The sequence below is a fragment of the Prinia subflava genome, chromosome 1 (genome assembly GCF_021018805.1).
Source record: "Prinia subflava isolate CZ2003 ecotype Zambia chromosome 1, Cam_Psub_1.2, whole genome shotgun sequence".
Taxonomy (NCBI): domain Eukaryota; kingdom Metazoa; phylum Chordata; class Aves; order Passeriformes; family Cisticolidae; genus Prinia; species Prinia subflava.
This window is the reverse complement of record NC_086247.1, coordinates 28,974,966-28,996,198: the sequence shown is the minus strand read 5'-3', so window position 1 is coordinate 28,996,198 and position 21,233 is coordinate 28,974,966. Positions and strand designations below refer to the sequence as shown.

Sequence of the window (21,233 nt, the reverse complement as noted above, 5' to 3'; positions counted from 1 at the left end):
TGCTCCAAGCACACCACAGAAGTTTTATCTGCACAATGCTATATATCATAGTTATTGCATCTGATAAATTTAACAGAGTTCAGTTCTCCAGTGCTATGCAGGTCATGGACCACACTACTTCAAAGCCTCTATTCCTCTTTTCTCTTATGGTATCCAGACCAAAACATGTCAAGTTTTAGTGCAATTTTATAATTAATGTCAAAACTTTCTGCTGAAACTTAGCTGGAATGTTTTAGGACAGCAGTTTTTGCCATTTGAAAAGTATCAACTTCAGAAGTAGGAAGATATCATATTTGCTTTTTCATTCTTCCTGCTCTAGTTCACAACTACAAAATGACATCTCACACTGTACAAAAAGAGGAAATGAATTGTTCCTGGCATCCTTTGGGTACTTGACACTTCAAGCAGAGCTTGCACTTGTTCAATAGAAAAAGAGCTGCAATGAAGACTCTGGGAGGGATTCAGCTGACTGGATGGGAAATTTTTTATGCAGGAAACCCCATCTGAGCACATCAGCTAGGGTTCTCCTTATGGTCAGTGAAAATTGAACTGATGCAGGCAGTGTTGACAGATCAACTCTTCTCAACCTGAAGTACACACCTATGTGTGGCTGGATAAATAGCACCCCCAAATCCACCAGCTGTGGCAGGCACATAAACAAAGAAACAATGAGCTCAGAAGAACACATCTCAGTTTAAATAAAAAAAATGCTTTGACTGCTCTGAAAACCTTTCAGCCCCTTAAAACCCAGTCACCGTGATGTGACATTTCTTTCCACATTAGTGACATTGGTGTAATCACTGAGCTCCCACCACTGGTGTTACCTGATAAGCGTGGTCCGTGTGTACGAGGTAGAGGTTGGTAGGAGCTGAGCGGCTCAGAGGTGTCATCAATTTAGTCTCGGTTTTGGCACAGGAAGTTTCAGGACGGATTGTGTCTTGGGTGGGAAAGGAAGGAGGAGATGCTAAAGATGGAGAGACTGGGGAAAGACTGCTTAAGCCATCAGCTACTGAGTCCGTGTTGAGCCTGATTTCTGTATAGTAAAAATCCTCCTCTCCATCGCTGTAGTCAGACTCTCCTACACGTCTGTATCAAGAGAAAGAAGTAAGATTTGATTGAAAGCAAGAACCCCAAGGTAAACTTTAAGTTCTAGATGCACGATCAAATATATTCATATTGTCAATAAATTAATATTTGCAGTTTCAACTCTTCCTACTTTATTTGCATTCCAGCTGCAGGTAAGGGGAAGAGGAAAATCATCTAATCTGAAGGGAAAAGAAGCAGGAATTACTTTTTTTCCCCTCTCTGTGTTATTCCTGACAAATTCTTTCACCTTGGAGCAGATGTTTGACTCTTTCAGATCAAGTATCAGCTTCTCATTTGTAACTACTGTAAAGTTAACAAGAATCTCAAAGCACTCTGTCTTCGAAAGTCACAGCAATGATGATAGACACAGGCAAGATATACTTCACTCATGTTACAGCAAACAATATGCAATCTTATCAGAAGTTACTTAATTATACCAAATAGAGTTACAGCTGCCATTCACTGTAACTTTCTGTAACGTAATGGAAGAATTTGCTAGAAAACAGTCTCACCATGCAACTCCCTCAGACACACTCTGAGGAGAAAGCACTCCTACGGGCTGGCTTGCCACAGCCAGGGCTTTCTGGTCCTGCTCTCCAGAAGGACACTTGTTGAAAGAGGGCATGTAGGAGGTTTAATTGTGTGAAAGTTTCATCTGCTGTGCATTTGAATGTAAATGCTAACAGTGAAGCAACCCAGTCAAAGCAGTAGCTCCCAGTGGACTACACGTTATCATGAAGTGCAAATGAGAATTTGTTGACAGAACATAGGTCCAGCAGGTTTGAAAGGCTCTACCAGAAGTACCATCCATCAGAATGCAGCCAGTCACACACCAAAACTACTGTTTCCAGAAAAGCTTCTAACTCCAGCAAATTCCAGAAAGGTTTTGCTATTTACTTCTCCCTTTCCCACACCACACAGAGGATGTCCCCATAATATAAAGTACAAATCAACATTCCTAACTGCATTTTGAGAGAGATTTTCTCTGTTTACCACAGCCTTACTCATAAGCCCAATGGTAATTTCTGACCTCTTCAAGACCATCCTGAGCTCCAGCTCTTTCTTGTGGTGGTTTTAATTTTTAAGCTGTGGGTAACACAAACCTACAGAACAGATATGTATTTTCAGGTGAAGACTGTGATTCCCCACTGTAATTATAAATGAGACAGGTATGTTACTCAGTGAATTGCACAGGAGAGTTCAGTTACAAACTAAAGCTCTGAAACAAACTTGTGTCCTAAAGATTCATTTACTTTTGCTTCTTGTCCAAGTAACATATATGTGTGTCCCGGTTTTGTCTGGGCTGGAGTTAATTTTATTCCAAGTAGCTGGCACAGAGATTTTGATTTAGAATGAGATGAGTGTTGATAACACACTGTGTTTCAGTTGATGCTGAGCAGTGCTTACTTTAAATCAAGAACTTTTCAGTTTCCCATGCTCTTCAGTGAGCAGGGGCACCAGAAGCTGGGAGGAAGCATGGCCAGGACAAAGGGATATTCCATACCACAGGATGTCATGTTCAGTAAATACACTGGAGGGAGGTGGCTGGGAGGTGCTGATCACTACTTGGGGACAGGCTGGCATTGTTCAGCAGGTGGTGAGAAACTGTAACATGCATCACTCATTTCTCTTCAGTTTTGTTCCTCTCTCTCTCCTTTCCTTACAAGTATTAGAGTCATTAGTATTACTGTTGTTATCAGTTATTATTATTATTATCAGTGTTTTATTTTGTTTAAGCCAATAGACTGTTCTTGTCTCAACCCATGAGTTTTACTCTTTATTCCTTTGATTCTTCCAGGGAAGGAAGGGGAGTTAACAGCTTTGTGGTACTTAGCTGCCGACTGGGTAAACCATGCAGCTCAGTTTCCTTTCATTTTGAGGTTTCTATCTGGTTTGTGGTTCTGGTGGTTTTTTTGGCATTAATTCAACTCAGAACTGGCACAAGCACCTGACCTGACGTGAAACAAAGCTGAAAAGTATTCATGCAAGACCCTGAACCTGCCTACCACGGAGTGTCATCCCAGATGTGATGTGCAGACAGCACACATGACATAACTGAGCTGTGCAGCTGACAGGGAAGTGCAGTGTGACCTCGAGCTCTATTTGACCTTGCAGCAAAGTTGACAGAATTTCAGGAAAGGAAGTGCTTTGCTGTTGGAACAAATGCTCATTCACCTTGATGCGCTATTCTGCACTTTCCTCAGAAACATAGGGATATGAGACACAAAAGCAAAGAACAATCTAGTTCATCTCTCCAGCCGAGGGCAATTGCTGCTCTTCCATACCAAACCCTTTAGAGCCCCAAAAGACTGCTCTCTTACCCAAGGTGAATGGTCCGTATGTGTTTCTGAATCCCTGCAGCTGTGCTCAGGACCTTCCCACAGTTCTTCCACAGGCATTTGAACATCACCTTCATGGAGTTCTGAAAATTAGGAGTAAAGCAACATGAGTTGTATGGAAGTTGTAGGGATATTAGGGAAAATTTCTTCCCTGAAAGGGCTGTCAAGCATTGCCCAGGGAAATGGCTGAGTCACCAACCCTGGAGGTATTTAGAAGACTTGAAGATGTGTTGCCTGGGGACATGGTTTAGTGCTGGGTTAAGGGCTGAAAATTTCTGTGGCTCTGTAATTCTATGAAGGCAGAAAAACCCCCAAACTACCCAAACCAGACAGTTACAAAACACTATGAAGATTCAGAGCCTTTGACTCCAAATTCATAATGATCTAATAATCCCTTGTCAAGTGTGTCAACCTACTGAATTCAAGAGAATCCAGGAAAAAGCTGCAGGAGCAGCTTGTGACAAAACTTTACCTCTCTCTGTTCATTGACAGCACTCTTCCATTTTTAAGTTTCAGTTCCTCTACTAAGGGAGGTAGATGATATAAAAACTTCCTATACTTCTTTCAAAAAAACCCTGATAAGGACTTCTCATTTAATCCAAGGCACCTTCTTAAATTAAGGTCTTTCCAAAGCAAGGTCTTATGAATGTTTCTGCTCATGATATTTGCAGCACAAAAACATATTGTGCCAGAAAAACAGCTTCTGTTATGTCAGTATTTGCCATGAGCTGGCACAACCTGCTTTTGTTTCACTCAGAAGCTGCTGTGGACCTTACTCAGACAAGAGAATGAGAAGTTATCTGTCTGTGTTCAATATTTTAAAAAAATACAGGTATAATCTCATTTAAATATTCTTTTTATATTCTTTAATATAACTTCATTGATCCCCACTGAGTTATCATGGATTTAGAGCACAGCCAACAAGGCTATCACTAGGCCAATCTTCAATATTTTGAAGACTCTGGAGAAAAGTAGTCTTAGAACAACACAGATGGTACAAACTCTAGAGATATTTAAAAGCTAATTTTACCTCAAAACGAAGCTGATTTTGTACAGTTTAAATAAAAAAAGAATTCTAAATAGCTTGTAATTCTCAAAAATAATTTTCTCTATTATTACAGAACACAATTTTAACATGAAGAAGAGCATCAAAATACTGTATTATTATTCTATAATTTTAGTTACAAATAAGATTAAATTAGTATATCCATATAAAACTCAATTTTTTAAAAAAAGCACATCTTCAGTGTTAAGTACATTTCACTGTGCCTTGAACAAAAGCTGTCTTGGTGCTTTCTTCAATTTGGACCCTTTGGAACTGCATGCTAGTGGATGGTTTCAGCATTTGCTAGAAAGATGATGATTAGAATACAACTTTAAAAAAATCTCAGCTGATGGGCTTTTTAAAATACAAGTTGATTGTAGTAGCATGTTCTATAGTTCGCTGCAGTCTAACATCTCCTGTTCTGAAGTATGAATGCTTAGGGCTTTGAGGTACCTGATCACACTGGTTGTATGAAAAACTTCTACTTTGGAATAAATTGCACATAAATTGCCTGTATTTTTATTTGATCATACAACTATCAGTCAAATAGATACAGAACTCTTTCTCTTTACTCAAATTAAATATTTTCTATCTAGCAATTCTGATTCACACTTTTCTTACTTCCATAATATAATACTAAATACTATTATCAGCTCACAACACACACAGCCAACCACCAACTATGTCAACAAGACCAAGGCCATGTTTATAGCTGACATCCTAGGAATTCCAATATGACATAATGAACACCATATGTGTCTTTATGAACAGAGAATGGTTTAACATCCATCCCCAGTTTGATGGCAAAATCAGTCTCCTAGTTCCATTGTGGTTCTGGATTTATTGTCAGTGGTAGGAGTTTGCAAAAAGCCCCCATGCACTTTTAACATAATGAAGTGAAAGCTCACTCAATAAAAATAAAGAACATGTTAACCTTTCTTCCTTTCCAAAAATTGCCTATTCAGGCTTAATGTTTTATTGAAGAAAATAATGGAACATAAACGGTTTGGTGAGGAATAACTACCTTAGAGGAAACTTTTAAGCAAATAGTAAGGTTACCAATCACTCTGTTTCTAGGTTTACTCCTTCTGACTTTTGCAGCCCTGAAGAAGAAATAACCTGAACATTTTTTGTTTCAGCTTCTAAAGGTGCTAACTTGTACTCAGATGAAGTACCATGCTGGAGCCAGAATAAAGAAAAAAAACCTGCAGGAAAGCAAGTTAATTTATAAAACCAAGTTTGGCATGGAATGTTACAATTTATCTAAATAAAACAATTGCCATACAAAGCAAAATCCCTGTGAACCAGAACAGATAGTGTAATAGACCTGTGGTGGGTACATAAATAGAAATATTTGAAAGCAACTTAGAAAACAATAATGATGGCAGCTGCAAACCCATCTGTCTCAGCTGAGCAGTGAGAGTGGTGCTAATAAGATGATAGTTAACTGAGAAGTAAAAGGCAAACCAGGAGACTTCTGCACTCCTGCTCCTCCTGTCCCACACGTCCACAAATGGTCTCTCTGTTTAGTGCAATGCTCAGCTCTAACTTCTAATTTATTATAACAAAGGCGTCCTCCAAAATACTTTTTTCCTTCTTAGCAAGATGCACATACATTTTCATCCCTTTCCCATGAACAAGGGAATAACCACATGGGTCAGCTTCTGGAGCAAGAGGATAAATCTGAACAGGTTTAAACAATCATTAAAACTTCTTCCTGCTGGTGATGAAGCAATTAACTGTCTCAGACTGAGCCAGGAACAAATTCACTAAGGGAATAAATTCTCTGGTTTTCCTCCTCACAGAAAGCACTTTTGCATCTTGCTATGTAAAATCTATCCTGTTGTGTTGGGAGGGAAGGAAACTTGGACTAATGCCATCTCTTTGTTTTCTTTTTCTTCCAGAGAAGCTTGCTGGCTAGCAACAGTGCTTTTTTGGGGTTAGTTTTGGACCTTTTTTTAAATATCATGTTTTATTTAGCCTGCTTTTGCATTCCAACTGAGGATAAATTTGGCTAATGCTAATACTATATCAAAAGCCATTGGGTTTGAGCTCTTTCTCTCCTTTTTTCACTCCATATGTTTGTGCAGAGAAACCTTCACAGTATTAAGGTATCTGACATGCTGTCAGACAAACAGCACTTCCACGGAACAAGGAGTATTAAGGCCATAGTCAGTTTTTGTGATGACATTAAAGGCTGCCTGTTGCATCCTGCACACAGAGAATTTGTCAAAGTAGGACAGAAATCCCTTGAATGGCCAGAGGCAACACCTTCTGGAAATCACTCTAGTGTTTTCTGAGCAGGAGGCTCTGTAGCACCTCACCATCTGGCAGGAAATATGTGGTGCTGATGGCAGCATGTGTGTGCAGGAGGTGACCACGTTGAATGAGACACAGTGACTAGGTGAAGTCCCTGTGTTAAAGGGATGCCAAGGAAGGATACACAAGCAGAGGTATTTGGGTGACCTGTTCCTTTCTCACAACAAAACAAGCCTACCAATATCCTATCAACCCATGGGTATGGGATGTAACATTTTGCTAACCTTTCTCTTCCTAGGAATGGGTTCATCGAAGAGAAGGTTGCTTGTTTCCCCTTCATCAATACCATCATCTGGCTGGGAAGGTGTCCGGAAAGCCTTGAAGCTGTCAGCTGACAGAGGTGGAGATGGGGTGGATGGGTTGGACTGGTCACTGGGAGCGTTCCAGCTCCAGTATCCACTGCTGCTGGTACTAGAAGGCACAAATCCTCCTTCTTTCCAAGATCCGTTCAGGGATTCTGTCAAGAACAACAAAAGCTATTATTACAACAATATTGTCATGATAGGGCCAAGGAGCTCTTTTTTCTATGGTTTAGATGCCATGTTGGTAATTAACTGCACATTCAGTAAAGGAAAGTGAAAGCACTGGATGTAGAGAGCACAACAATATCTAACCCACTGCACACAAATTACATATTCCACACTTGATTTTTGTTTTATTTAAAACACACAAACAAAAGCAGCAAGTATTTTCCTAAAAAGAAATGTTGCACTTGAAAAGATAACTTGTTCTGAAGCATAAACTGTCATATACTGCATGCATGATTTAAGGAAAACATTTTAACTGACCTTTAAAGGTTCCTGCAAACCCCACTATTCTATGATTCTAAATACATCCTCAACTTTCAAAAGGAACACATGACTCTCGTGCAGCACCAAAGCAAACTCCAAGCCACAGTCTGGCCAACAGGAGATCCCCTGGGAAGGGGACATACACTGAGCCCCAGAGTACTAAGCAGATCCACAAAAACATGACCATCTTCCCAGTACTAAAATACCAAAGCAAACCATAGTTACACTCTGTGTTCTTATAACCTCTCAATACACACGTCTCTGCTAATCTGAATCTCAGCATGAGGTGCTGTGTATCCCTTGGGATATACAGGTGTACAGGCACCTGGACTCAGCAGTGGAACACACAGACACTGGATCAGCTCCACACTACTCGCTGGAGGAACTGCCTCCTCAGTGCAGCAGCTCCCTGTCATGGGTTAGCACTGGCCAGATGTTAGTGCACCCATGAATATATGTTTTTTCTCTAACAACTCTTGTGGGATGTGATCAGGAACAGAGCAGAGCAGGCTTAAATCTTGAAAACAAAAAAAAACCCACCAAAACTTTATTAATTACATAAGAACAGGGACAGAAATACTCTTAAACACACACAGAGACAGAAATAAAAACTTCTTAGAACATTTTCTTTTCCCAGTTTCTACCTCCCCACCCATCACTTTTCACAAACCAACCCCTGGGTTTTAGATCAAACAATCACCACTCAAAAACAAACTAATCTTCAATTCAGCAAGGGAGAGAGGAGTCTCTCTCGCACCACAGACTGTTCCTCAGAAAACACGGGTCCACCCCTTATGTGTTTCCATGTCACCCATAGCACCGCCCGGAGAAGTCTGCTAAGGTGACACTCTCTTTTTCCTATGTCCAGCGCTCTCACCGCTGTCTCATAGGCCAAAACTACATACAGGGCTTTTTAAGGATGCTGCATGCCGAGCTCTCCCCCTTTTCACCCAGGGGCCGGGGTTCCAGGAGCAGGTCTGCCCTGAGGGCAGAGGGCACCACCTCACCCTCCCCCTCTTTTTTCTCTGCTCGCTCTAACTCTTCAACGTGCCAGTCACTGTAGCAAAAGCAAGGGGCAGCTGCATCTACTCAAAAATGCAGTTTATGTTCAAAAGAGACTCAAGTTCAGTCTATGGCTGACATTATGCAAGAAAAGTCCAGCTCCAAGGCTACTCCTCTCATTCTTCCATCGAATTCTTTCCAATCATGCTTTATCATCTCGGTCCCAGGCCGCTTCCCTCTCTCTGAAAACTACCAGTCATGAGAATCAATGTCTAAGAAAAGTTTCTTTCTGCCAAGCAAGAGTTAACAGTTTCTTCTCGGCAGGGTGCTGCAGGCGAGGCACTCCCAGGCTCGGCAACCCCCCACATGGCTGAGCACCTTCTCCCGGAGTTTGGGGGGGGAGGAGGGGGGTGAGCACACACAGAAGGCACTTCTACAGTTTTCCACCCCTCCATCCTGGACGGGGCAGCTCAGTTCCAGTTCTGTCCCTTCTCTTCTCCCCACCCCCGGGGGGGCTCCGGCTTACCTGAGCCGACCACGTGTTTCCCCTCCCCCACCCAGCCTCGTGGCCAGGCGGGGGAAGGAGACCTGAGACATCTCTCTGCTGACACCCAGATCCGAAAAGAGGCCGAGCCCCTCAGACTCTTGCTTTTAACTCTTTGTGTCCTCAGAGGCGTGTCCAAACTTCCGAGTGACCAACCCAGGTGCCAGCAGAAAAGCTGATCACTGATTGGACTGCCCACATCCCCCTGGAGGAATTCACCTCCCCCCCCAACCACGACACTCCCCTGACATTACATGGTAAGCAGACACCCAGACTCACAGCGTACACTCCGCAGCACCAAGGGTGGGAGCAACAGCACTGCCTGTGCAGTCTGAGGACAGCCTGAGCCATGCTTCACACGCACAGGTCCTCAGACATCAGATGCTGGCGTGTCACTCTTGCCAGTCCCTAAAGGGCTTCTGGCAGCACAGGGGTATGTAGGTCCTCAGCTCAGCAAAGGCATGGCCCAAGCACATCCAGGCTGCAGCCACAGTGGCCCTGCCAGAACCGTCAGGCTCTCACAGGGCTTGGGCAAAGGCGCAGGGACAGGTTAGGTGCAGCTTCTCCCTAACTCAGGTGTTGGAAACTTTTCCCAATGGCACTGTAGGTGCCTGAGTATTGTGCATTATCTGACTTTGGAGCTGGCAAGCAAATAACATTTTATCTGTTCATGAAACAATATTTAAGTGTGAGACACGTCTTTTCAAGCCAGTTCCTGTCTTTAAAAGATCTGCAGAAGTCAATCCTTCATTCCTTCTTACTTTCTTACAGATAAATGTAACTAATGATATCACCAAGAAAGTGAGCTATCAAAAGCTTACCCCCAAACCAATGAATTTTTGATTTTTTCTCCTAATTCAGTTGGTTTTGGACAAAATCCTTAATGACTACTATTAGTTGTTCAAAAAGACAGAACACAGTGCCCCCTGGAGTAAGCAGCAGTACTGATGTACTGATCAGGACCACACAGCATAAATCCTCTCCTCCGCCCCTCCCACTTTCTCTTTGCAAAAGGACATACATACACATTTTTGGTAGCTCCTAAGTTAACATATGAAAATGTCATGTTTTGTCTCATGGTTACAACCTTCATGGGACTGTAATGAAGATGGGTTTTGTTTCTTTTAAATATTTGGTACTTCAGTCTTGCGCCAAAGCAAAAAATACATCTGGTATCAACTTGTGACCTTAGCATAAAATTTCCATGTCTTCAGAAAAACAAAGGAACACTCTTTCAACTACTACTTTCTGACACAGTTACGGTGGTACTTTGTATTCTCAGTGTTTACAGCTTCTCCTCACCTTGCTGAGAAAGAGATATAAATCAAGAACATTTATAAGTAGCATGGAAAATGAGATTGACAAAAGGAAAAAACCAAACACTGGTTCTCATTCATACTAACAAAATACTGTCAATGTAAATTTTAATATATAAATAAATGCAACTTACTCTTATTTTGGGGCTCTTTTCACTTTGCTGGAGTTGCGTGAAAGAGAACCAGACCAAATATTATTCAGCTGCAGAGAAACAAGGGCCAAACTCTGATCCAGTTTACATGGGTGATAATTCCCAGGAATTCCAGCACAGATCTAACTTTAATATTAATGCTGATGTTATTTTTTGTACTTCTAGGAAAATTCAATTTGTTTTAACAAATGGTCCTTTAATTATACTGCTACTTATTGCCCTTTTTTGAAAAGCATGTAGAAAAAACTAATCACTCATACATTTGTTGCTTGTATTACTAGGATCAGAGCCTAGCCTTGCAACACCAAATAAGCTTTAAATTATCAAGTCTTTACACTTCTATTTAGTAAGTCTTTAGTAAGTCTCGACTAAGGTAAAACTAAGATCTTCAGGGAGAAGGTGCCTAAAACCACCTTCAAAATCTTGTCTGTGACTACTGAAAACATGTGAATTACTTTTTCAGGCTAGTCTTCCCAGATTTTGGGAAACAAGCAGACAAGCTAGATGAAGAAATATCAAAGAGCACTCAGACTGTGCTAAGAAGTATCAAAGGCAGTTAAACAGCCACCATTTGGCCATTAGCAATTCAAAAGGGCTTGTTTGGAAGATCTTCCCAATCGACAGCTGCAGCTAATGTGCACTGCTGCTCCTGACAAATGTCACCTGCTCACACTGTCTAAGGTGGCAGATGCTTCACCCACAGCAGAGCAGCTCCCAGGACAGGGATGCAGCAGGGGACATGTGTGTGCCTTGGCCACACCAAATCCCTGCCTGCCACATGCAGCACGGATCCATCTTCAGCTGTGGTTTGTCTGTGAGCTGAGCAGCTGGAGAGCAGGTGTGCCTTACCCTTCTGCTGGCCTTTCCCAGGGGCTGGCAACACCCTGTCCTGAGGCGTGACAGTCACCAGGGATGTCACTGCCTGAGGTTTCCCAGGGCTTCTCAGAGCAGTGGCACTCCAATAAACACTTCTGCCTTTCAACACTGGAAAGCACGTGAACAAAGGCCATGGGTGCTCACAGGCAGAATTTCAACTAAAAGGATAAAACTTACATTTTCTGAAAATAAATAGAAAAACCACAGCATTGACATTTGCTACTAATTCCTTTAAGAACATGCCTGTTCCTATGAAGAAAAGCAAGTATTCCTCAATCTTCCAATTACTGACAGCAGGAGAGCATCTAGTGGTTTTCTTAGCAGTCACAAGTGAGTAAGAAAAGTCAGCCATACAAAGAATGCTGAGGTACCCTAACAAGGGCGTCCTAATTTAAATTATTCCTTAAAATAAAACACTCCTAAAAATTTATTGTAACTCCAAGCAATCTTGCATATATCAATTATATTTCATTACCAATCTCTTCATTATCTGAAACTTTTTATATTTATTTTTGTGTGTCTTCTGCTATCTTCTGCTATACCATGAATGAAGTAGTCTTTAAATGGATTATGGATTTGATGGAAGATCATCAGAGAGTTACACACAGCACAGGAATTGGAGGTGCAGAGAGAAGCAGACCTCTTGCTGTGCACATTGCTACTGCACAGCCTCTCAGCCAAGGGCTGTGATCTGGAACTGCTTTGCCTTATTGTGGCTTTGGGTAAAATCTGATCTCATTTTCATGGAATGGATGACAAGAACAACTGCTACCATGTTTCCTGGATATGGCACTCAGGACATGGTTTAGAGGTGAACATGGTGATGGTGCCAGGTTGATGGCTCCACTTGGTGATCTCAGAGGTCTTTCCCAATCCAAACCATTCTCCAATTCTAGGACTGTATGTGTGCAAATGCAAACAAGCGCTTTGAAAAATTAGGTGTTTCAGTGAGGTCAAGAGACTTTTTGAAGTGCTCATATCCCATTTATGGAATGGGCATCTCCCATTTCATAAACTAGAGCTGCTCTACAGTTAAAGAAAACGTTTCTTTTCATTTCTGCCAGTGCTGCACCAAAGACTTTGACTCGGCTGGAGCAAAGCTCAATATGGTCCCAGCATTCCAGAAGACAGCCACTCGCTGTTTGTTCTCCACCATGGCCACAACTCCTGGAAACAAGCTCCTGGCCCTGGCACCCCTTCCCGCAGCCCCTGGCTCCAAAGGCTTACCGTTGGGTCGGACAGGAGGGCTGCGGACCAAAGGGCTGGTGGATAAACTGGTGAGTACCATGGCTGCTGTTACTTTATCCATGTCCAGTTCTTCTGAAGATTTCCTGAAACACAGTGAGTGAGAGGCAGGAAACACATCAACAAATATTTAAGGTGGTTTTTTTTAGTGTTTTTTTTTTCTTTTTTTAATACCAGCCCAAATCCTAAGCCAGCACAGCACAGTAACAAAAACAAGCTGCTGCAAAGAGTTCTCCAAGCATTGGTCTTCTGGCAGCCTGAGCATATCAAGAAGCTTCTACAAGCAAACTAACTCAGAGTAAATAGGAAAAGAAGTGAGAAAAGAGAATACATCTTTGTATAAAGTTTTCAGGATTACTCTGACTCTCTATAACTTTGACTTTGCTGCTTTTAAATTTTTCAGAATTTCAGCTATTCATATTCTTAGAGCTAAGTGTGTTCTAAAGGTGGTTTTCTTTTTCTTGGATGAAGACAGAGAGATGCAAAATTGGGTGAGATTACTAGTAACATTAACAACATATATTAGTCTTTGTAGGGTAAAGAAAAAATCTGAATCACAACTAAGGGATACGAATTTGTTGCATCTGCTTAACACTATTAACATTCCCATACTCTCTCCAAAAGACTGATCCTAATTTTTTACTGGTCGGCTTAAAAATCAAATACTTTAAGTAATTAGGAAACTGGCATAAAAACAGTGCAGGAGGGTTAGGAGGGCAAATAAAGGGAGAGAGGGAGGGGGAGAGAGAGAGAGGGGAGAGAGAGAAAGAGAGAAGGTTCTTTTGCAGGTGTGATGGATGCCTGAACCAGCATGATGGCACAGGGGCCCACTGCTCCCTCAGCCTGGTCTTGTTGGGAATCTGTGTAAGTCAGAGGAGAGGACATGGAAAAGGGGTAATAAGGGAAAGGAGAACAGCCAACTTTCCAGGGAAAGGAAGAGAAGATTTGGACAATGGCGAATGCCACCAGAAACCAGGATTCAGTGATCCATTGCTCAAGGAGTCATGGGGGGGGTAAGGCAATGAAGGAATTTTTTTTTGTCTGTAAAAATTATATTCTGTCTTTTTTACCCAAGAGTAGCTCTCTCACAATGTAAAATTTCTGAGGAGTCAATGCACCAAAATAAAACTACCAAACCCACTACATTTAGCAGACTTTTGCTTTCCATCCTGTGGGCTGGAAATCCTTGTGGGATTTTCACCTTGTGGGTGGAACCAAAGCAGACAATTTCTTGAAAACGTTTGCTTTCAAACATATGACTAATCATCCAAAATCATCTTCTTAATTCTTAGAGATCAAGTTAATTTTGTTCTTACAAAAGGACACTCCCCCCACCATATTCTGCTTTCTGGTCTCTGGAGACGTCTCTGTGCCTTGCCAGGTGCTCTACTGAACAGATCAGGTTGAGTCCAATTTAAAGCCCAAGATAAGAAGTGCTCAGCTACCTGCTGTTTCCCATCAACTGTTGGGCAGTCAATCACCAAGAGGAACAGGATGTGCTGGGTGCACTCCCTCTTCTGGAATCCTATCTCACCCATCAGGTGGAAGGTTCATTAACTAAAACTATACTACAGTTAAAGGCCCTTGATATTTTAGTAAGCAAACCTTGAACTTGCCCATGAAATGTTTCCCAGCTGCTGTCTGGCTGCTGCAAGGACCCATACAGATGCTGATGAACACTCTCCCACGCCACACAACAGCCTGACTCTCACAACTGTCTTTTGCAACACATCAGTGCCTGGAACTGAAACACTGATGATGGTTCTTGCTGTGCTCTGATTTTATCTGTAGAAACCCTTCTTTCTTCCAGCCAAGGCTTTTGCAAAGAGCACAGCAGCCATATGGTCATCATCAAGTACTGGACAGGTCTCGGCTATCTGCTATAATCAGCTGAATCCTGAATCTGTCACCCATTAGCTCCTCGTGCCTGCAGAGGAGTGTTTCACTCAGAATGCCAAATTCCTCTGGGCTCAGAAGACCCTTCCTCCGGGCTGACATGGAGATGCTGCATTTTCTCAAGACCAACACTGCCAGATGATTTTCCAATTACCTAATATCCCAGTATGAAAATCTAGTTTCTGAGAAGGCTTCAGCTGCTCTGTAGCCCACTCCTGCCAGACTACACCGTCCCTGTGACTATCCAGTTGTGAACGAACCATTACTATCTGCATTTCTGCAAGACATGAGGACAAAATGAGCAAAAGTTCCTGATGAGATGGAGAAGCTGATCCCTAGTGTTTGCTGTCAGCCTTCCAACAAGGCTCTTCTGTGTGTGCGGCAAAACGACTAACATATTCCCATCCAGGCCTCTGCAGAATTGCAAAATCACACTACAGCAGTTGTTGCAAATGTTTGCCAAGTTAATGTCAAGATGTCACAGTCTAGACCCGGAGCTAATCCCAAAGTTTCCCCAAGTAGTTTATAACTAACTTCTTCTAGTTCTTCTGATTTTTTTTCTCTCCTCTTAAATGATAAGCATTGTTGTTCTGAAAATCTAACCCTTGCTCCAAATAATTTTACAATGTCCCAAATTTGTCAGCATTGGCATCTGTGCCTAAGGTGAAAGTTTTCACAAGCAGGCAAGAATAGGAATAGTCATAAGAACTTGCCATTTCTAGCCATGCTAAACCACATTCTTGCAATTACTGGAATCCTTTTTCTTCCTGATCCAATTTAACAGGCAAACAGCCCAAATAAAATGAACTTTGGACTCTTTCTCTGCCCATTTTGAATGACAGTCATTTTTACTATTACTGTTCCTCAACTACATCCAGCAAACAAGAACACTCTGCTCATACTTCCCAGCCACAAGAATTTTAGCAGCTACAAGTACTGGCTCATGTGACTCTGCTCCATTTTTACAGTTTGGCTCATAAATGTAAACAAACATATTTCATATATCACTCAGCCAGTACTGCACCAGCAGCAGCAGCCTTTGAGATTCAGGCAAGGCATAAAACTGAAGACAGCAACCACTTAAGCCATCTGCATTTAGTCAGCATCACATGTGAGTTGATGCATTAAGACTGTCCCAGTGCTTTCCAGCTTTGTCTGCTGGAAAGCTGAACCTGCACACAGCTGTTCAACACTGTTTGGACTCAGAAAGAATAACTTGCTTGTTATGCATCAATTGTTCCCAAAACATTTATCCCACCATTACTAAGGCGATTTTCTGTGGACTGAAATCATAAGCCCTAATGTTACTGTTAGGTGTAATGAAATTTAAATCAGTTGTAATATCACCTACTACATCAACTATGAATATTCCTTCTTTTCTCTAACCTCAAATCCCAGTCTCCAAATGCATCTCGCAACTTCTGATGGATGTATTTGTGCCAGCCCAGTCTGTATTTGAGAACCAAGGAGTTTTGGATCCTTTCTCTCCAAGTGTTTGTAAATCCACACACATGAAATAGCCTAATTACAGTGGATCAGCTGAGATAGCAGCAGTACAAGTTACAGGTCCTTGGAGGCAGACCTTTTACCATGACCCCAGCTCTCTTTGTTTCATGTCTCTCTGCCTCCTCAGCAGGAAGAGTGGTTTCACTGGATCCCTGCAAAACACTTATCTAGCCAGCCTGGCAATTAAAAGTGTCCTTTTCTTTAACAGTCAAGGCAAATCAGACTACACCTACTCTTGATCAATCCTTTCCTTGATTTTGCTGATGAATTTATTGCTTTTTTGATAATAATTTATAAAGTTAACCAACCATCACAGTTTCCCCAGTCAAAGCTCTCTACAAGGAAAGGCTGAGTTTAGCCCCAAACGATGGGAAAAAGAGCGTCCAAGATAAGTCCAAGGCTATGCAGGTGCTCCAAATCAATGCAATGTCCAATCTTCTACTGTCCCATTTCTTCTGCCAGCTCCTGGCCTGTTACCTCCAAACTCCCTACTCAGTATTATTCCCATCTGGACACACCTATACCACAGTTCTATTTTTCCTCTATTTTTTAAGACTCGGTCTCAAATAAATCTTTAGAAATACATTTTTTTTCTAAGTTTTTAAGTCTTTAGAGTACTCTTTATTACTTGCCTGGCTTAGATCAAAAAGCCTGCAGTCCTTCCTCTTGGAAAGACTGCATTTTAAGTCAGTACTTTACCCAAGCATATTTAAAGGGTACTGGAGAATATTCTTAGAGCAGAGAAAGTGGTAGTGGTAGCAGGTGCTTTTGATAAAATCGACCCTATTGAAGAGCACAATCAAGTTTACTTGAAGCAAAGAAAAAAAAAACTTTTTTCCCTGCCCACAACTCCAAAGTTTCAGTTAGTTCCCAGACCAGAAACCTCTGACGCCAGTGCAGGAATGCTGAAAGCAATGAGGCACCGGTTCACTGTGCTGGAAGGGCTCTCCTACGCTCCAGAGCTGCCCCAGCACAGCCTGGGTGTGGGCCAGGCAGGGCTCCTCTCCCATCAAAGAACACAGAGAGGCAGAGCAGCATCCTGCAGCTGCAGGACCAGGCTGCAAGGGGGTAGAAACTGCAGCACCACAAGAGCCCTGGAGAGGGGAAAGAAAATGGTATGTGCAATTACTCCAAGTGGATGCTGGCTACAAAGTTGATGGTCACAGAAGCAAGCTTCTTCTCTAGAACCACCTACCCCTGCTTTCCAGCATGGTTGAGCCTGCCTTTCCTTATCCTACTTTATAAACAATAACCTCCTGAAGCCCACAGGCCCTAAACATTCAGATTTACCAAAGGACTCACATTTTCCTTTGTTTTAGCAGTCACGTGCTTAGCTGTTTCTTACTGCTAACCCCACCAGAGGGACACAATAATAATAAAAAATTAACTAGGATTGATAAGAAGAGAAGCAGTCAAGCACAAAAGTGCTATTATTCCATGTTAACTAGCTACTGTCCTCCACACAAAATTCAGCTTGTGACAGTGGTTCACAGCACACCTGGATCTTTTGTAGGAAGTTTCATATAAATACGTGTGCATTAATAAATTATGACTGGGACAAAATAACCCTATATGTAAATTGCTCTCTCCCTCCCAGGCTTACACGTGCTAAATTCTCATAAAGACACCTCTGAAACCTGAGTCTGATCCCTTGACTACAGCCACATCACACTGATAATGTCATACTGAGTACTGCATCAATACTGATAAACACATTGTTAGAAGCTTTTGACACCAAAAATATGATCCATCAATCATTGCAATCAGTGTACTAGTAGTAACAGAAGCACTTCTGAAGTAAAAATTCTAAATTACATTTTACAGGTAAAATAAAAATATTTTCAATTCATCATTAAAGGCAAAAACAACATCCTAACAAGCAAGAAAATCCATGTACATGGCTGTGGCTCCAAGTATCTAAAGTAACTACAACCACTCTTCTATAATGAGTAAAGATCTACATCATGCTACAAAATATTCTCAGTCCATATAGTACTTTGCATTTACTATAATACTTGGTTACCATCTATCAACTCAAAATACTGCAGTACAGATAAATTATCTTACTTCTGCTCTTATGTTTGGTTGCTGATTACGGACATTAAAAATTACTCACTTGCCAAATACAAAACCAAAAATTACAGAGAGAATGATACAAATAGTCCAAGGTTTTCAGCATTCTTTAATAAAAGCCACAACTTTCACAATAAAGCAATAAGAAAAGGGAAATATTTCCCAATATTACATTATTATTATTATATTATATATATTATATATATTATTATATAATATATTATTATATTTATTCAGCATAGTACTAGAATTATATATCTCAGAACATTGAGAGTGTTACTATTTACACATTTTAAAAGAGAACTGGTGTTTGATATTTAAAAGAGAGATACAATAATAATGCACTAATTAGAAGTCAGGCATTTCTGCCTTTGCTCATTGCATGTCAAACATAAAATTAACATTTTCCACACTAACTTTATATTTGCAGACTAATTCATAAGCAGAATGAAGGGCCTTTGTTTGTTTCTGTTGTCCTTGTTATACACAAGCAATTTTTTTATACTGACAGGGACTGGAATTAATTAAGATGAAAATACAAATATAGGAACTTTTCTTCTAAAAAAAAATATATATACACCTGAACTTCTTAAAGAAAAAAAGAAAAGCTTATCAAAGACCATCTCAAAGTTCTCCACCTCCTCCTGGTCAAGCTAACAGACTTTGTAATTCAGTTATTCAGAGGGCCTTTGGAAATCTGGCTAGTGTGTTAGAGCCTTAGAGCACTTGACAGAGTACTCAGTAACTGAGACATCGACTTTCTATTTGGACTGTAATGGCTTAAAGACAATAAAAAGTCTCTGCACATCAGTCCTAAGAGATGAGAGACATTTACAGACTGGTTCTCAGCACCGTGGAGTAGAAAATACAATTTAACAGAACTGAAGAGAAAGCAGTGTGTACCACAGGCAGGTGCTACACTGTTACAGTGTCTTTTATTTGAACACTGCTCCACAAAGAATGGGCCCATTTTCACAAACACGGATTTCTCTATTGTCGCCATTTTCACTAAAACCACTAAAACTTGACAGAAGAAAAACCAATCACTTTTACAACCACTTTGTAGACGTAGATATCCAAGAAATTGCAGTATTTGGTTCCAAAGGTTGGCTGATGTACTCCCCCCCCACAGGAGCTCTCCCTGGTCTCTCGCTCTGCTGCTCCAGCCACCTCCTCAAGGCAGATGGCTTCCCCACAAAAGAAAAAAAAAAAAAAAAAAAAAAAAAAAGGTCCAATCTACTGTGATTTCTGTTGTCTGATATAAACACATCCCATGGACATGCTCTGCTCCTGCTGCCCCCTCTGCAGTCCAGGGGCAGGAATAGCTGATTTGCCCCCTGAGGTTCTCCAGAAAAGTTATGCTTAAGTTTTGCAAAACAGATGGAAAATGCCGTTTTCATAGAAACCTTTTTATTTCTGCTGTTTGAGCAACTTGTCTGACTTCCTTAAAGATAACTGAAATTTCAAACCTATCCATATGGAAACAGGATTGAACTCTAGATTTTGCTGTCTGATTTACAAAATATGGGATACAATGTGCTGGGAATGGGGAGGGAGAGGATGGGTAGTAAAACACTGCTCTCATTATTGGCTGCTGATAAGATCTCCAGTTTTAAATGCTCTGCATAAACGGGAACAGTGAGGCAAGCCAAATTCCACACTGGGAGATAAGATGCAGTTTACAAGAACAATTTATTCTATATATTGAAAAAATCGATCCAATGAATAATTTTTACTTTTCAAACAGCTGCAACCTATCAGGAAAACTTATCTGGTGAAGAGCCCTTGGGGCAATAACTGAAGCTGAAGTAGGAGTATGACACAGAAATCATCTGCTTCAAAATAGAGCAATCAAATAAAGGGTAATCTCTTGAAAGATTATGAGTGCAAAGCAAAAATTAAATTAAGAAAGGAATAACAGAACCCTGTGGAGAACAGTTATCCCTTATGGTCATCCACAAATCTTGAGGATTTTTGGGGTAGATTTTCTGTTCCATTTTTTCTACTTTAAAGGCCACTTGCTGATGCAACAAATAACCCTGGGCTCAAACCAAGTCTTAATAGTGCCCTGAAGCAACAGGCCAGTTATTCCAAATTTTATCCAAAGTATTCATGTTCCATCCCTTTCCTGCCTGTGCCTTATTGCTGCTGTTCTAGTTTGTTCACAGGTACATCCCCACTCATAAATGAGATCACTTTGACAGGGCACTGTTTACAGAAAGAAACCTTCACACTTCTGATGCTTTCCTCAGGGAAAGGGGCTGGACCACTTGCTCAATGCAATACAAATTACCACGCTGAAGATGAAAAAAGATAGAAAAGTAACAAAATAAAAGGTCCATAAATCTTCCTTAATTTTTGAGAAGAATGATTAGCTGAAGATATCCTTACAGTACATGCTACAGGAACTTAGTCTGTCCCAAAGTAAGAGAAAATGCAAGGTCAAAACGCTTTGCTTTTCCTTCTTTCCCCCTTATCTATTGCAAACAGCATGATTCCCCCACTGTATGAATGTCTAATGTTCCCAAAATATGTTTTATACTATTACTACATATATACAGTCCTAATGCACATATATGGGTAATTTGCTTAGCACAATTTATCTCTAAAAAGTTGCTGTAAGTCAAGTTTAAAATAATTTTTTTTTGCCACATATTAAAGTATATTTTTTTCTAATAAAATATACATTGATGAAATACTTGAAAAACCTGCAAGTCCTCATCTCACCAAATCAAAAAGCCACAGGCATGTTTTTCCAGTCCTACATATATCTACTAATGTGAACAAATTGGCAAGCACTTTGCTGATAGCAAGTCAGTCTCAAAAATGACCCAAGGGTCATTGTTTACTGTTAATATTTACATGTCATTCTTTCTGTGCTTTCCAATTATTTGGAAATAATAATATTTTCAAGCAAGAAGCAAAGAGAATTGTAAATAAAAAGCTGCTGACTACATTATTCAGGAGACAACTAGTACCTTGTAGCAGGTTTGATTTAGTTACTTCTGCAACTGTCCTGTTGTTTTCAAGCTACCACACATGG

At 40.9% G+C, this 21,233-nt stretch overlaps 1 protein-coding gene across 1 annotated transcript in view; it reads right to left on the bottom strand.

Annotated features, from left to right (window-relative positions):
* The window catches only part of ZNF704 (zinc finger protein 704), an 88,946-nt gene that overhangs the window by 12,222 nt on the left and 55,491 nt on the right, over window positions 1-21,233 (bottom strand). Inside the window, exons 3-6 of the mRNA XM_063391986.1 lie at window positions 12,698-12,801; window positions 7,014-7,246; window positions 3,408-3,508; window positions 825-1,086 (exon numbers count right to left, since the gene is read on the bottom strand). Of these exons, the coding sequence (XP_063248056.1) occupies window positions 825-1,086; window positions 3,408-3,508; window positions 7,014-7,246; window positions 12,698-12,801 (700 nt within the window). The remainder of the gene's footprint in view (window positions 1-824; window positions 1,087-3,407; window positions 3,509-7,013; window positions 7,247-12,697; window positions 12,802-21,233) is intronic.